Below are 16,124 nucleotides of genomic sequence, written 5' to 3'. Positions count from 1 at the left end.
GTTCAGTCGATAATAATGTATTTGAAATGTGAAGTATATAGTCGAACGGTTGCCGGTAAGTGTGCAAGGATAAAGTGTGTTGTGCTACTAGGAACACAGATGACTCCACCAATTTCGGTGATTCGAGACGCGGCGCAGATTGTGTGTGTGCTTTCACATTCGCATGCATCACCGTTCCAACTCCCAACTTCCAACTCCCAGCCAGGTCCCAGGATACATATATGTATATTCATTCGATCGAAAAATGTGTCTTCCGCTATATTCGAGTGCGAGCCAGCACACCGTTTTCGCGAGTTGTTGCCAATAGAAGAGAGGAAGAGCGCGTTGTCTGGGCTCGCGCGTGACATTCTCGCCTTTAGGATACATTTGATGTATTCGACGTATTACATGGACCGTGGTCGACTCTAAACTCTAATCGAGCACCGGAACCGCATCGTCGTCGTATCGTCGATTCCGATTCTCGGCCCGCTGATGGTCATCGTAGTGAACTCATCCGATTTCCATCGATTGTATTTATAGTGTCTCCCAGTTTATTTTCGCACGCGGTTCCTTTGGGGAAAAGATGCGCCTATCCGCTGGCTGACAGCAATTTCCTACATCCGTAAGTCTCATTTGATAGGAATACGGTCAGAGAAACAGTGGAAAAAAGGTTGACGATACAGTATACAGTAAGGTCTTAATTTGCATGTGTTCAGCTGTGATATGTGGGTGTGCGAGTCTATTAAATATCTATACATGTATATGTACGCATATACAGGCTGTTCTGAAATTGACGAGCCAAATTTTGAGTTCAATATCGATTATCTCTCGCGATTAATACAAATATTTGTTCGATTCGATTATCCGTAGCTTTATAACCCTAAACGTCCAAGTATCAACAAGATATAATAATATACGAACATTTAGAGTAAAAAGATATGGCAGCTACATTGTATTATACAGTATTTTCTTTATCCCTTGAATTTTTATTCCTGATTAACGTGAATAATCGAGATTTTTGTTTTATTTTTGATCGTTTAAAAACAAAATAATTTCTTCTTGAAGAGGTTAGTCTACGAAAACTACGTTGCTCGTTTCTCGTATCTCGTTTCGCGATAACGATACAGAAGAAAATGACATAAAGATAGCTACGGAAATAATAACAACAATAAAGATTAGAAAGCTTAAAAACATTATTAAGTAGATAACATTTTAACATATTCAACCTTACTTTTTTATCCGTGGCATTTTCCCTGTATTATCGAGAATACTAGTGACTTGTCTGTAATCATTGAAACAAACAAAACAATGAAACGAATCCAAGTCACATCTAGTAGTTTTTTAGACAGTTTACAAAGAAAAATTTGATACGTCATGGTAATTGCCTGAAATGTCTTCGACTCGTTTCGATACATGTAGTACTTACTTCGACCGTTTTCATGTACGTTCAACATTATACGTACACTTGTCGAAAAAAGATAAAAGCGTTCGCTAACACTCTTTTGTTCATTTCTACGAGTATTATATGTATGAAAAATTTGAATAATTAATTTTAATACAGCCTGTATACGCCTTCGAATATGCAACTTTGCCACATTTTATTTCTGAATTCATGTTCCCATGCAGTGCTACCAGATGCGATATACTCTTTTCGCGCACGCGCGTTGGACATGGTGCCAGTAACGTGCCTTGACGGAGTAAAAGGGATTATCTTTCGGGCCCCTTTCAGACTGTCCTAGAAATTAATTAAAACATTTTTGTACAACAATAAAGAAGCTAAAAGAGTGAACGATGTTGAAGTAACTTAATTATCTGAGCGAACTGAGCTATTCGAAACTTTATCGTTGTATCGATGTTAACGGTATCTCGGCTGTAAAATCCTTTTGTACAGAAACTAAAAAAAATGTTGTTGGGTACAGAATGCTTTAAAGAACCTGAATATTTGAAGAACCCAATGCAACACCTTTACCAAAGCTATGCAAATTTTATTTTGACTAAAGATAAGAAGAAAAGCCTTTTCGTTTTTCTGGGTCCGGTAGTCGTTAGTGGCCGTAATACTGATTTCATACACCGCTGTTTTCTAATGCGCATGCTTGGAAAAAAGCGTCAAATCTGGTAACACTGTTTCATACAGATATGATATCCGTGTCGTGCATCGCGAATTCTTGTGAATGTGGTCAATTGTGGATTCACCGTTGATCGCCAAGTGATATGCAAAGTGCGAGCAAGCACGTAATTAGACCTGTACTGTAAAGGTGTTATTCTTAGCGTGAAAACATTGTAACGTTAGAACACGAAGGACCATTTTTACCTGTGCTAAATTCAGTTTACCATTCCCTAACAAGACCACTCTCGCATGTCGCCGGGTATTGTCAACCTATAACTCATAGAAAGTACGGGACTTGTTCGAATATTTATTCGGTTGTTTATTCCTATAAACGAGAATAACCCATTAATATATAGAAGATGTAAGATTATAAGAGTGTTGTAATCTATTACTACGCAATCTGAACAATAGTTACACTTCTTATCTACTAATCGAACCTGTTAACATTAAATTTAATGTATATGTCTAGGTTAGGTCTAGAGGAGATACGAGAAATAAAAGTTTTCAAGCTGTAATACTTTCAAAAATTGCCACCATTAATGCAGAGATAGGTTTAACGAATAAAAGGGTGTTAACGTAAAATTTAATAGAAAATGGAATCTTTAACGAAAAAGTTTACTTAAGCATATGCTCGGAACTGCTTATTTGAAAATTTACGTTCTTCCTTTAAAAACAGTATCGTTTTCAATAGTTATAGCGTATATACATTTACATAGTATCCGCGAATAACCAGATAAAAAGTGGATAAATAACAGTTTAAAAGTAAATTTAGTTTCAAATAAGTTTCCCTGCAATGTTTTAACGTTAATGCTTTATAAACATCATTTTTTCATTTGTATGAATCCAGTGGTGCCAACAAGTCATTCGTTATGCATATTAATGGTAATCATGCTTAAAACATGCTCGCAAACTTCTGGCTCTAGCACATATCCCTTTGTCCTTTAGTGTGGTGGTTTGTCTTCTTGCGCGATAAAGGACGTGGATCTGTCTAGCGTGAGTTGCTGGTATCAAAGTGAAAAGTGTGTATTAAAGCACAGAATACAAAATGGAATCTGCTATAGCTGGGCGTAGACGGACTGCTACGCGACATTCAGCAGAGGATCAAGCTTTCGATCAGATTGCCAAGGAGGTATGGCCTCATTTTTTGTATAAGCAAGCCACATGGTAGAATTTGTAGCAAAAAATAGAATAAAGAAAGGAAATGATGTACTTTACGATTGATTTTATCTGTTCTGAAGTATGTTAGAAGGCATAATTATCCACGAAAAAAAAATTCTCATATATACAATCTTATTATTATAGATATCAGGTTGATTATAAAAGATTATATGAATGTATATTGTCGATCGAGTTGTAGTTTTTCAACGTGCTAAACATATATGAACAAATGTTGCTGTACATGTGCTTGACCTTGGTGCTTGTGTGTATGCATTGTTACATTGGATAGGGAATTACATCATTCGTGATAAGTTTATCTCAAAGTAAGAATGTATAGCGAACAAAAAGAATATTTGCAGTATTAGGTATCACAATTATTAACGTTAGTAGTATTTTATTTGTTAATTACAAAAGAAACAAATGTAAGTATTTACCAATCCAAAGTGACCGAGTCTCCTAATTGTACATACATACATTACTTTCACATGAACTTTAACAAATACCATACATTAATACATTTATGAGTGTTTATATATCATGCATCAATGTGTTAATAATAAATTGAATGTGAAAATGTGTTTTTGGTAACAGGATGGATTTTCCATACATACTTTCAGGCAGAAGCTAGATTAGCTGCTAGAAGACAAGCAAGAGCAGAAGCAAGAGAGATACGGATGCGCGAATTAGAAAGGCTGCAAAAAGAGGCAGAGGAGACTGCGGATAGAGTTTACGACATGTGTTCAGGTATTTGTTTGAGATATAAGAAATATCGCGATAAAAATATTTGCAACCGTCAAAGAAATGGTGCATTCTGTGTAAAAAGTAGAGATATTTTCCAAAGAAATATAAATTATTATAAAATAATACCATATAAATTATTTCTCTTTCAAATGTTTTAGCTGACGTCAATAGAACAATGAGAGTAACTCCTGATTCTGTAAGGACATCGCGTCTCCTTACAAACTCTAACAATTTTCAATCCAGTCGTAGATCTTCCGAAGATTCCTTGGAAGATGCTGGCCTAAGCAGAGACCTCAGGGTACTGTTTACAATATTATGTTTTATTATTAGTAAATGGTATTTCATAACCAAGTTCTGATTTTCTTTATAGTTAGAGTTGAAGGAGTTTGAGGAGAAATTTAGAAAAGCAATGATAGCTAATGCTCAGTTAGACAATGAAAAGTCTTCTTATGCCTATCAAGTTGATTTATTGAAAGACAAGCTGGAAGAGTTGGAAGAAACAGTTGCACAACTATGCAGGGAACTTAGAGAGAAGAATCGGGACTCTGAACAGTTAAAAAGAATCAGTCAGAGATTAAAAGATGAATTAGATATATGCCATGCCCAGCTAATAGAAAGAGATACGCTTATACAAGTATGTAAAAATTAATATTTTCGCTAAGCTAATTAATAATGTAATATGTAACCAATTTGATTGTTGTTATCCTAATATTCAAATCGAAATGTTTTTAGGAGAATGGTCTAGTTATTATTGATGACGAGGAAAGCGAAAACGAAGATAATGACGTCGAAAATGGTCCACGTCCGAGACGAAGAGTACTAGTCAGTACGGAAGCAGCAGAATTATTGCAAAATGCTGGAAAAGGTTCATTAGGTATTTGTCTATGATGCACCTTTAAATAACAGAATGCAATGTTTGTGGCTTTCACGGCCTGGTTCTTCATAGTTGATGTTAAGGTTCCGAATGTAAGTCGTATCTTTCAAATTAATAAATTACAGATGTTCGGCTGAGAAAATTTGCTTCTGAAAAAAAGGAATTGCAGGATGAAATACGCCACTTACGATTGGAATTGGAGGAGACCAGAAATCGTATTAGATCCGAAAGATCACCCGGTTCAGTATTAGGTTAATATTTATGCTACCCGAATTCTTGCATTTTAATGACAAATCAAAATTGTGGGAATATCGTGTTTTCTTCCACAGGTTGTTTATCAGACAGCGAAGACGTGCAACGAGAAGCAAATAAACTCCTGGCAGATTATAAATTTAAGATTCAAAAAGCAGAACAAGATATGTCCACGTTGCAAGCCACAGTGGCTAGGCTAGAAAGTCAAGTGATACGTTACAAGTCGGCGGCAGAAGCATCCGAGAAAGCAGAAGACGAATTGAAAGTCGAAAAGAGAAAATTACAAAGAGAAGTGAGAATGCATTTCTTCGTTGTTTATTCGTTCGATTAATATATTCCTGAATCGGAAATTGTGAAATGTTTGACAGGTCAGAGAGACTCAAGGTCGCGTGGAAGAGTTGGAGACGGCAAATTCTCATCTCCAGAGGCGATTGGATAAACTGAAAAACGCGAAATCAGCTCTTCTTAAGGAGCTTTGACGAGACGACTTTTTGGGATCTGTACAATGAGTCTGCCATTTTCTTCTATTTTGCAAAAACCGTGTGCCGATGTTGCCTCCACATAAATATTACTTGACACTTTGAATATAATTTATACAGAAAATATGTGAAACATGCATAGTATCTTTACACGATTTTAAATGATTTTTATGTACAATACTACTACCTAAAAATGATGTCCGAAAGGAATGGCTACTTGATACGTCATACTTGCATAACACGTAAAGTCTAAACTGCTGTGAAAGGAAGTCATTGTTTTGTATTCGATACACCATCGACACTAATCGTTATTCTGCATTTTATTTTGAAGTCTTCTTAATGCATTTCAAACGTCGAATATCTGATGATTGTGTGAGTAGTTATGGAATCGATTCGTAATTTGTACATTATTTGGGGTTAGAAAGCTGACTTGTACATCATAAATTTGCAAAGTTTCTGTTTCCCAATAAGACGGATAATATTTACTATTCATGGTGTATATTTCAGCATGAAAATACATATATTAATAAGATACTTGAGGCTTTCACGGCCCGGTTCTTCATGATTGATACTAACCGAGGCTTATGGTTGTAAACTGTGTCCTTTGCATAAGCTACTTGGTTATTTCGTCAGCATTGTAGCTAGTTTCTTCGAAGGTTCAATGACGTATGACACTGACATACCAATGCATAGCTAACGCAGCCTAACGTGACCTAACCTGGACCTATATATCTATATACTAGGTTAACCATGTCAGGATGAGGTTAGGCATACAGTAATATATGTCAGTGTCACTTAACCCTTGAACACCTTGAAGAAGCTAGTTGCAATGCTAGCGAAACTATTGTAAGTAGTATCTTTTGCAAAGAACATGACTTATATTCGGAAGTCTCAATTAGTATCAACTATGTATATCGATAAGTGTAATTTGTTTTACATCGAATAATTTATAAATACATTTCTAAAGATACAAGATATTTATAACTTCTATAAAAAAAAAAAAAAATAAAAAAAAAACATGTAGTTAAAACTAGAGATCAAACGGAAACAACGTCTCTGATGCTCGTTTTCTATTATCGAAAGGACGAACAGCGGGACTTGTGGGAAACATTTTTAATTTTATAATGTATTTGTTATATTCGCGATAAATTAATATTGGAATTCATATACTGGCCGGGACAGATCTAATTTTCAAACTAAATAAAATTTGTAAATTTTTCACGACTGAATGCATTGCCAGCCTCGTCGGTGTCCAATTTTAATATACCATTTTACAACTAAATTGTCTCAAGAACTGACTTTTTATTCCTTGGACTGATGCGAATTAAAGAAAGTAGATATGTATAATAGTGTGGTCTTTGTACATTCGAAATAAATTGAACTACGTTGTTGAAGCTATATAATATTCTTAGTATATACATTTATTATATATTTTATGTGATATAAAACTAAAGTAACCATTACAATCTTGTCAGTAGGGAACACATCTTATAAAAAGAAAAAAAGGAATAACGATAATAAAGCTAAACAAAATAAACTTGCTTACCTCATGTTTAGCCGTAAGAGCTATCGTCAGATTTTGTAACGAATCGTTAAACGCTTAGTTTATTAAATTTAATAGCAATATTTAATAACGTTGATATACTGCGGATAGATTCTTCCATCGAAGCAATCCATATCATAATCAATTAATCACAGAGGTATACAAAGGGTTTCAAAAGGTATGGTCACTTAGATTAATAAATCAGAATGTTTATATGAAATTATAAGATACTTGATTATTATATAAGCGATTTAATAAACTATCATATGAAATACTTATTATAAGTTGGACGTGTTTTTATCGGTAAATTTCATTTAGAATAATTCCTTTGAAATCTTTTCCAAATTGTGACCATACTTGCTTACTTCTGTTCAGATAGTAACAATAACATTAACAATTACTTACATGCAATGTTACTGGACAGTGAAATCAGTACAGTACAATTAGGTGGAAAAAATATTTGTGGTTTGAATTAAAAAATGACAAGGGAGAATTACAGGAGAGATACATTTAATTAAAATCCAGAGATTGATTGCACTATTCTATATCAAGATTACTATATGCAATAATATATGAAAAAAATAATATCTTGTTAATACATTTGACTCTACTATACCTTAATGAAATAATGTTTGAATAATATTCTATACAAGAAAAGATTAGCGATACAGTCATTAGAAATATATATTATAAAATAGATACTAAGTTGGATATGGAAATATGTGAAAAGTTGTATGTTTTGAAACTTGTTAACTTGTTGAATTCGCATCTTTCTCCTTGCCTCGTACATTTTCTTTCGATAATCCACGTGGTTTATACCTTGGGACAGGATTGGCATGAAATGCTCGTGTTTTTTTATTGTTTTCGTGAATCTGTTTAACATGTTCCTCTTTCTTCTTGGCTAAATTTTTGTCTCTTTCTGCAAAACTGAATGGACACGAAGCAACGGTTCGCCTTTTCAGGTTCTGATCTTTAATCGACAATGGCGGTTTTAAAAATTTTGGCACAGGTCGTGCATGAAACTCTACCTTCATTTTATTGGTCTCTTGAATCTGTAAACTCTTCAATTTTTCCTCTTTTCTCATTTGAAATTCTTTGTTACGCACTGCAAAACTGGATGGCAAAACACTTGTCGCAGGTTTCGCATTAGTGTTGATGGAATGTTCTTTCCGCGGGTTCGGTTCCTTTTTGGTGGCAACATTTGAAGCACTAACGGAACGTACAATCGACGCTGTGTTTAGATGGCTTTGCTCTTTATTATCGAATTGACTTTGTATATTTACTTGTGAATCTGATTTGTGAGAAATCAGCTTCTTTGGTTGAGTCAATCGAAATTCTTCCGTAACCGTGATCGGTTTTTTCGTAACTTTCTTTAAAGGTGCTGGACCCTTCAAGATATTAAGCGGTACAGGTTTTGCTTTTATTTGATGTTTCTTCATTTCTTCGAGTTGCACAGCTTCGCGTTCTTCTTTACTTAAAACAGTCGTATGTCTTGCCCTTTTTTTGCTTCTCAGTGCAGGAGAAATTGGATTGGTTAGTTTCAGTGGAGATTGTTTCAATTTCATGAAGGAACCTGGCTTTAAATCTTTGTTACTGATGGTACGAAATCGTTGCGGTGTTTTATTCTGAAATTTAGATACCGCCTCTGCCATACTTATAAACTTGTTGGAAGACTTGAGTGCCTTTATAAGACTTGCCCTGCGATACTGGCACGTAAGTACTTTAGGTTGCGACTGTTTGCCTTTAAAGGGTTTACAATGTTCTCGTCGAGCTGAGATAATTTTATAAGATGCTCTTTCATCTGTACAACTAACTCTACAACTTGCAGAAGAATTAGAATCTGACTTACTTAATGGTTCAGTTTTTGTCTTTGCGGAAGCAATTTGTTCACGGTTACTCTTCTTAACATTGTTAATTATTTGTTTATTCTGCAAAGAAGATGGAACAGTGTTGTTTATTTCTGATGTGCGAATGTTTTGCCAATTTTTCTCGGATAAAGCTGTCTTTAGCCTACGAGGCAGGATCGGTGCCTTAAGCGAATTTGTTCCTCCCGTTAACCATACATTCCACGCGCAATCAATTTTACGTGATTTTTCATCCAGTTTCAAGCTTTCCATAGCATTGCTCAGTCTGTTTTCATTTTTTATTTGGTCCACAGAATGTTTCGTGTTACCCAATGGTATAAAATATGCTGTATTATCGTTAGTATTTTGCACAGTGTCTAAGCTATCATCAAAATTTGTTTCTGAAATCGATTGTTTGTTTACACACTCTTCCTTCCACAGAATAGGTAAATCGGTCTTTATGTTTGATTTGAAGTGTACCAATGGTTTGTGTGTTTCATGTTCTATCTCAAAATAACTATCAGAGGGTAGTTGTGGACTAGAAGTAAAATCTGTCCATTGTGGGGCGCAATAGTTGTCCATCATTAAAATGTGATTACCGAATCGATAAAATTATTAAGAGATTACAGTAAACTATCGCACACTGGATAATATCCGAACATAATCTGCAAGGAAAACTAAATATAAACACAATTAAAAATAATACTTACTTGGTACATGACCGAAATTATATGCACCTTGAAAATATATTTGTAGCACTTGAAATTTATATCATTCTCACAGTTTCTTCTTATCAACAGTTTACTTGTTCAATAATTTCTTCACAAACCGTAAGACCAACCTATTCTTTCAAAAGAGATTCTGTTTTCCTTAAATATTTACCTTTCGAAGACAGAGAAAGCTTATAATCGGTTAATGTGTACGTTGGCGAATTTGAGTTTGAAATTTTGTAAAACGTTGATTCGATTGGTGAGCAAACTGTATGCATATGTGCATACGATGAAAATAAAATGTTACTACATAACTGCAGATACACTAGAAAGTCACTAGTATTGCATCTAGTGAAATTCGTTATTCGAATTTTCACCCGAGGTTACAAAAATTAGCGGTCTACGAAATAAAAATGAAACAAATGTTATTTTAATCAAATGTATTTACTTATTTAAATGAATGTTTATATATAATCAAAGCAACCAGGGGTAGGAACTGTCAGGCCCGTTTTCTTTTCATCTCTACTCTTTCATTCTCAACATGATTCCCATAAATATTCGTCCCATTAATTTAGAAATATAAACAAGTAAAAAATTAAAGAGCAATAGCCTGAAAAATAAAAAGTAGTCTAAAATTAGTCTGCCATTGGCGACCTTGTCCGCTCTACTTAACCGACAGTGATGGCTAAATGAGTGTATCGCGACTGATTGGGACTGCCTACAACCTACATAGATGCCCATTTTCTACAATTCAATTGTTATTGTTACATCTGCTGTCGGATGATATCGATTGGTGTTGTTCCTGTTAATAGAAATTTGAAGATCTCATTCCAAGTTTGTAGTCGTTATCCCCAGCGACAGACCATTATGGGGAAGGTTTACCCATATTATATTTTAATGTAGACTAAATAAAAGTTTTGATTGAATAACAATTTCTGGTATTTATTTTAAATGATCTCTCTTGCTTAATGGTTTGACAGAAAGTGTGTTAAAATATTTGAAAGACAAACAAAATTAAATTATGTTTCACAAAAGACAATCAAATGAATAACATCGAGTATCATCGAGTTAACAGTTAGTTCTTCTTTATCGACGGTCTTCATAAATCTTCTTATCGACGATGATGAGTGCGTTCACCACACCATCGTCGACCGACGCGCCATCTATCGAACAAACGCACCAAGCTCAAGTGACTGTGTACGTGAGGGTGGGGGGGGCGGATATGAAAGACAAGGATAGCTACTGCAATTAAAGATAATTTATAAACTTTTATGAAAAAGTGGATTAACCGCAACATTTAAGGACTATTCTTGTCACGATTGTTGATTGCTATTATGTAATTAGCAATCAACTAATATGTCAAAATTTCTTCATTTTTATGAATGAATGAGTAAACGTGAAAATAAAATGGACCTGACAGTTCCGACAATAAATATGTTTTATTACACATACATCACGTACGAGGGTTACACGATATTAATACATGTTCATTTAACTGTCCAGCAATCAAACACGTTGTATTTTTTATCTCTATTTGTCTCGCAACCATCAGCGTGATCATATTGTTATTCGTCATCGTCGTCACCAGTGTCATCGTGATTAAAATACAAGCACATGCATCGTGTGAATTCATCGGCATTGTCATTCATGATAAAACAATCATTGGATTAGTGATCGCCATGCTACAGCTATAAACGATATCGGAAAAGAAAATTGGCTGCCACGTAGTAAATAGAATAAAAATTGATTCGGGAGACTGGAAAAGGAAAAATCGATAAAACCTTTTGTTTGTCGTTTGATCGGTCGTTCTCAGTCAAACAGAATTTCCTTTCCCCGTTGTCCCTAGATGATTATCTTTTTCTCTTTCAATTTGCATTTCGAGCAGAATTTTCGGAATTTTCAAAGAATCCCGCGGTGATCGATCGATTTTTCCCGCGAAAAAGTGTCCGTACGGCCATATCGCGTCGCTTCGATTTCTCTTCTTTGTTACGGTTACACGTTAATTATCATTAATAACCTCGTTGCTTACGGCCTAAAAAGTTCGTTTAAGTTAATCTTCATCTTAATATCTAGTCTCGTAGTCTTACGTAATACTTTTACGAACTAAGCTTGGTGGCCAGCACCAAAACAAACAAAAAATGAACATTCACTAGGTTCACTGCCTACGACACAGATACATTTTCGCTTCTTTCTCGAGTGGGTCTCGATTATTTATTACTATACGCCATTTGAGCCCTTTTGCGCATCGTTTCATCGTATTTTATAAATTAGTTGTATAAATCTCGCACAAGAAATTTTAACGATCCGATAGCGTCTGGTCGGCGAGGAAGTAAAGAGTTCTGTTTCTTCGGTTAGCAATACCTCTTTATTTTGTCCACCTTTGTGGCAATTTATGGGTATAAAAATTATTAAAAGAAAAAAAAAAGAAACACGTTTCGATCACAGAAAGACGGCTAAACGCCGCAGACATAACGATTAGGACAATTGACAGAAATTTCAGTACGATGTCAACGCTCGTTTCAAATTGAACAGAATATTTCTGAATTAACGGTTGCTTGGAAAGAAAAGAAAATTTTCTTGGACGATCGTCGCAGACCGGAAGTGGCACGCGAGTGGCCCCATTCGCCGAGAAAGAGAGCGTCGTGTTCCCGAGGAATCGACGTTCGACCATCGAAACATATGACTGATCGTATGAATACTAGAATGAAATCGCGTTTCCGAGATGACTTTCGTCGAGGTCGACTCACGAATTTGAGCGATTCACAGACATCCAAGCGAGAGTACTTAGTATTTTTTTTGTTTTTTTTTTATCGTTATTAATTAGTTACTTATGTATTTTTTTTTGTCGGTTAAACACATCGAGCTGCAATGTCCTACCTAATTAATTTTCACTTTGTCACGGATTATGATCCCCTAAATCTACCATCGCTAGAAGCCAAAACGTGCGATGATTACTCGCGAGAAATGTGTGTTTCGTTTGTATATCTTGGTTTCTTCGGACGAAGAATTTCGTTTGTCTTTCTTGTTCTTTCGTCGTGATTGTGACTAACATTATTCTTTGGTTAAAAATGAACTGTCGGTGTCTCGTGTACGCGCGCGCGCGCGTGTGTGTGTGTGTGTTTGTGTGTGTGTGTGTGTGTGTGTGTGAACGTTGCTACTCGATAATCGTAATATGAAGAACCGAAAGAAAAGGCATCTACACAACGGTCCGATTCGTGACATCTGGCTTTTCATCGGACTCTGTCCACCGTTACGATTTTCTCTAGATACTAGTCAGCGAACATGACTTAAAATCTTACGATTAGGGATAAGCTTAGACCTTCTAACGATTAGGTTGCTGTCGAGGTATTCGTCGGAGAACCAAGGATGAACGTGAAGTGCGATACTATCGTTCCTCTAAAATCTTCGGTTCGGTTCTTGCCCCTGATCCCCTCCTCGAGTTCTCATCGTGGAGTCTCATTCCTCGTTTGTTCTTTGTACTCGGTGGTTGAGATGTTGGCTCTCTCCGCAGAGAAACCGACGAGTTTCGACTTGGGGTCAGCCGGGAAGCGCGGAAGATCCTCCGAATCGAATCGTTCGAAGATTGCGGCATCGACCGCTCAGCTTGTACCATGTAATTGATATGTCAATAAGGATCTCCTGTTACTGCGAAATGAGATTTCCTGTATCCTCTCGAGTCGTGTCGGGGTATCGATCTCTTGGGTATCAGTCGTTCGTTCGCTTCTCGCACAGGTACTTGGCCAAGAGATTCGTCTCCTCCTTGGAGGCTCGTTACGCGTAATAGATTCGGGGCCGATCAAACGACAACACGGAAAAGAAAAGGGCGACAATGGTAACGACGACGATACGTTCTTTCCCATCGCGAAGCGAGACGAGCGAGGCGAAGCAAGACGAGGCGAGGCGAGGCGAGGCGAAGCGAAACAAGTCAAGTCTTGACGAGGCGAGGCGAGGCGAGGCGAGACGAGGCGAGGATATCGCTTTCGACGTTCTCGATACGCTTCGAGCCAGCCGAAGTGCAGCGATTGAGGACCGTTCCTCGTCTTGAGACCCGCGTCAGCGAGGAAAAAACGATCGCCAGAACGTGCGAGGTTGCTTCTCCTCGCGTCTCTCGCTTTCGATTCTACTCGTGCCTCCTTCCTTCCTTCCGTCCTTCCTTCCTTCCTTCCTTTCTTTCTTTCTTTCTTTCTTTCTTTCTTTCTTCCTTTCTTTCTTTCTATCTTTTTCTGCTCTTCTCGTTCCCGACGCATCGGAAAAAAGAGCCTCTGCGTCGTCCAGATCCAAACTAGCAGCGACTAGACGTTTCCATCGTATCCTTGCTCGCTTCGTCCCAACGGGGAACGTTTCTTCCATCGTTCCAGGGAGTGGAGCTTGGCCAAAAGTCAGTAGGTCGACGCAAAGAGACCCGGCCGGCGACAACGAACCAGCTGTCACTGACGCACGCGCCACCAGGTCTGCTGCACCTTCTCGTGGATCTTTCTGCAAATACCCGCGAGCCTCCGTCACATTCCAGCCTCGGCAGCGTTCTCATCCATCTCACCGCCCCCTTCCTCGCTAGGCAGGGTAGTTTCACCCAGTCCACCGGTATCACCCGTCTCTGTGGCGTCGCCGCTTTCGTCACCCTCTTCCAATGTCACCTGACAAAACAATGGTCGTTCAAGTTACTACTATCAAAATACTACTCGACAACTACGCCAACATGTTTTTATGCGACAAATTCATCCGCGTGTCTTACCTGGAAGTGTATCCGATCAGATTGCTGTTCGTTTCCTTGATGTTGATCGTCGGACGGCGGTGACGGAGGGATCATCGACAAATAGGAGCTGCGGTTATCTTCGAGAGTGTCTAGAATTTCCTGTGCGTCGGGATGCACCAGGTCCGCCCAGGTCTCCCACAAAGGATGAACGATGTAATCGATGAATCCGACCTGCGACTTCTCGATCGTCGCGTTGTGCCGATCACACATCGGACTGATGTCCATGTTCAGTTCTCGTTCGCGGTCTCCTTGGAGGAAGAACTCCTCCATCAGCAGGCTGACCCACCGCCGGTAAAGGGGTAACGGTTTAGTAGGGTTGGACAGGTCGGCACAATGCACCAGATTCTCCAGAACTTGAATACGGTCCGTGTAATTATCCAGGAGGAGAACACCGGAACCGGCCACTTTCTTCGTCTCCACCATGGTCTTCAAGTCCGCCAGTAAAGACATGTGCTTGGACATGTCCGTCGACAGAACCATGTCGATGACCATCTTGCGAAGAGTGCGACGTTGTTTCGTCGTTATGCTCACATATATGTCGCACCCCTCGTTCTGGAGGAGCTTGAACGCTACCGCCAAGTGGTGATTCTCCAAAACGGATTCGTCGTTGTACATCAGCGCGAGCTCGGAACCTGAACAGATAAACATGCTCGAATAAAATTACTTGCACCTTTCCGAAATTTTACTATCAAATCTCCGTTACTACCGTCCGAGATAACCAACAGACGCCTAACGTTCTTTATGGAAGAACGTTTATCGAATACTCACTCGAATTGATGAGGAACTGATTGGTGAGTCCTGGATGATCCACGTCGTGAATGGTGGCCGCGAACAGAGCTGCCGTAATTTCCAGTGGCGTAAACACGGACTGCATAAACAAACATTATTATTACAGTTAGCCATACCAGATTTCACATTGCTATCGCATACAGAAAACTGCAATTCAATGGATATTGGAAACGGAAACTAGAGAAGAGAGTAGAGTAGGCTACCCCTTAAACGGGTAGTCCGGGTGTCTACGCTGACAAGAGAACATATTCAATTGACACAAGCCAATTTTCATAAAATTTATATGGTAGGTAGTTCTAAACAAATTATTTGACACGTACTTTTTTTTTATCGGCAGTCGTCCATATCGTACGAGTGAAAACAGCCCCCAAAGTTGCCGGCGATACCATGTTTTTTTTTAAATATCTTGAAAACTACAGGAGCTACTTTAACAATAGCTAAATAATTTATTGGTTTTTCCATTGATGGTAATAGTAGTAGTAGTAGTAGTATAGTAGTACATAAAACGATAGTAACTTTCAAGGATCATTCTTGTCACGATTTTTATAATTATTAAGCAACCATCAAAGATTTCAGTGAGAATTTCCGCTTCACTCGATTGTTTGTTACATTCTATAAATGAATTATTCACTTTTACGACTCGTCAACGATAGTATAGATATAGATCGTTGCAACATTCAAGACAAATTTCTGTTACGATCTCGATTTTTATTAAAGGATCATCGAGGATTTCAGTTTTAACTACACGTTAATTCGTTAGAAATATTCGCTTTATTCTATTGTTTATTAATTTTTTGCACATAGATAATGTACCTTGGTACTTGTGGAAGATCGTATAGATCATTAGCAACATTCAAGGACCGTTTTCGATAGGATTTTCATTGAATCGAAATAG

The 16,124-nt window shown here is 37.5% G+C and overlaps 3 protein-coding genes across 24 annotated transcripts in view; 1 reads left to right on the top strand and 2 right to left on the bottom strand.

Annotated features, from left to right (window-relative positions):
• Window positions 1-128: 128 nt before the first annotated feature.
• LOC128879122 (leucine-rich repeat flightless-interacting protein 2) lies at window positions 129-7,216 on the top strand. Of its 7 annotated transcripts, none has more exons than XM_054128005.1 (11): window positions 129-601; window positions 1,606-2,372; window positions 2,934-2,968; window positions 3,032-3,215; window positions 3,862-3,988; window positions 4,144-4,283; window positions 4,356-4,619; window positions 4,718-4,859; window positions 4,985-5,110; window positions 5,189-5,403; window positions 5,480-7,216. In XM_054128005.1, the coding sequence occupies exons 4-11, from the start codon at window positions 3,132-3,134 to the stop codon at window positions 5,588-5,590; spliced, it is 1,209 nt and encodes a 402-aa protein (XP_053983980.1). In that variant the 5' UTR covers window positions 129-601; window positions 1,606-2,372; window positions 2,934-2,968; window positions 3,032-3,131; the 3' UTR covers window positions 5,591-7,216. The 7 variants fall into 7 exon arrangements, with proteins under 7 accessions (XP_053983980.1, XP_053983978.1, XP_053983979.1 ...); XM_054128007.1 differs by having other exon boundaries at window positions 132-601; window positions 3,836-3,988; XM_054128003.1 differs by lacking the exon at window positions 2,934-2,968.
• Window positions 6,991-10,967, bottom strand: LOC128879120 (uncharacterized). Of its 3 annotated transcripts, XM_054128001.1 has the most exons (3): window positions 9,715-10,967; window positions 8,162-9,642; window positions 6,991-8,060 (listed from the first exon to the last, which is right to left on the bottom strand). In XM_054128001.1, exons 2-3 carry the CDS (start codon window positions 9,560-9,562, stop codon window positions 8,010-8,012), a joined length of 1,452 nt encoding a protein of 483 aa, XP_053983976.1. In that variant the 5' UTR covers window positions 9,563-9,642; window positions 9,715-10,967; the 3' UTR covers window positions 6,991-8,009. The 3 variants fall into 3 exon arrangements, with proteins under 3 accessions (XP_053983976.1, XP_053983975.1, XP_053983974.1); XM_054128000.1 differs by having other exon boundaries at window positions 6,991-9,654; XM_054127999.1 differs by having other exon boundaries at window positions 6,991-9,642.
• Window positions 10,968-11,107: 140 nt separating this feature from the next.
• Window positions 11,108-16,124, bottom strand: part of LOC128879118 (cAMP-specific 3',5'-cyclic phosphodiesterase) — a 169,632-nt gene continuing 164,615 nt past the window's right edge. For all 14 annotated transcript variants that reach the window (XM_054127994.1, XM_054127991.1, XM_054127996.1 and 11 more), the window contains 3 exons: window positions 15,209-15,308; window positions 14,420-15,072; window positions 11,108-14,321 (listed from right to left, as the gene is read on the bottom strand). In XM_054127994.1, coding sequence (XP_053983969.1) covers window positions 14,187-14,321; window positions 14,420-15,072; window positions 15,209-15,308 — 888 coding nt within the window. In that variant the 3' untranslated portion in view covers window positions 11,108-14,186. The remainder of the gene's footprint in view (window positions 14,322-14,419; window positions 15,073-15,208; window positions 15,309-16,124) is intronic.

The sequence above is a fragment of the Hylaeus volcanicus genome, chromosome 6 (assembly GCF_026283585.1).
Source record: "Hylaeus volcanicus isolate JK05 chromosome 6, UHH_iyHylVolc1.0_haploid, whole genome shotgun sequence".
Taxonomy (NCBI): domain Eukaryota; kingdom Metazoa; phylum Arthropoda; class Insecta; order Hymenoptera; family Colletidae; genus Hylaeus; species Hylaeus volcanicus.
This window is presented reverse-complemented; position numbering and strand designations above follow the sequence as displayed.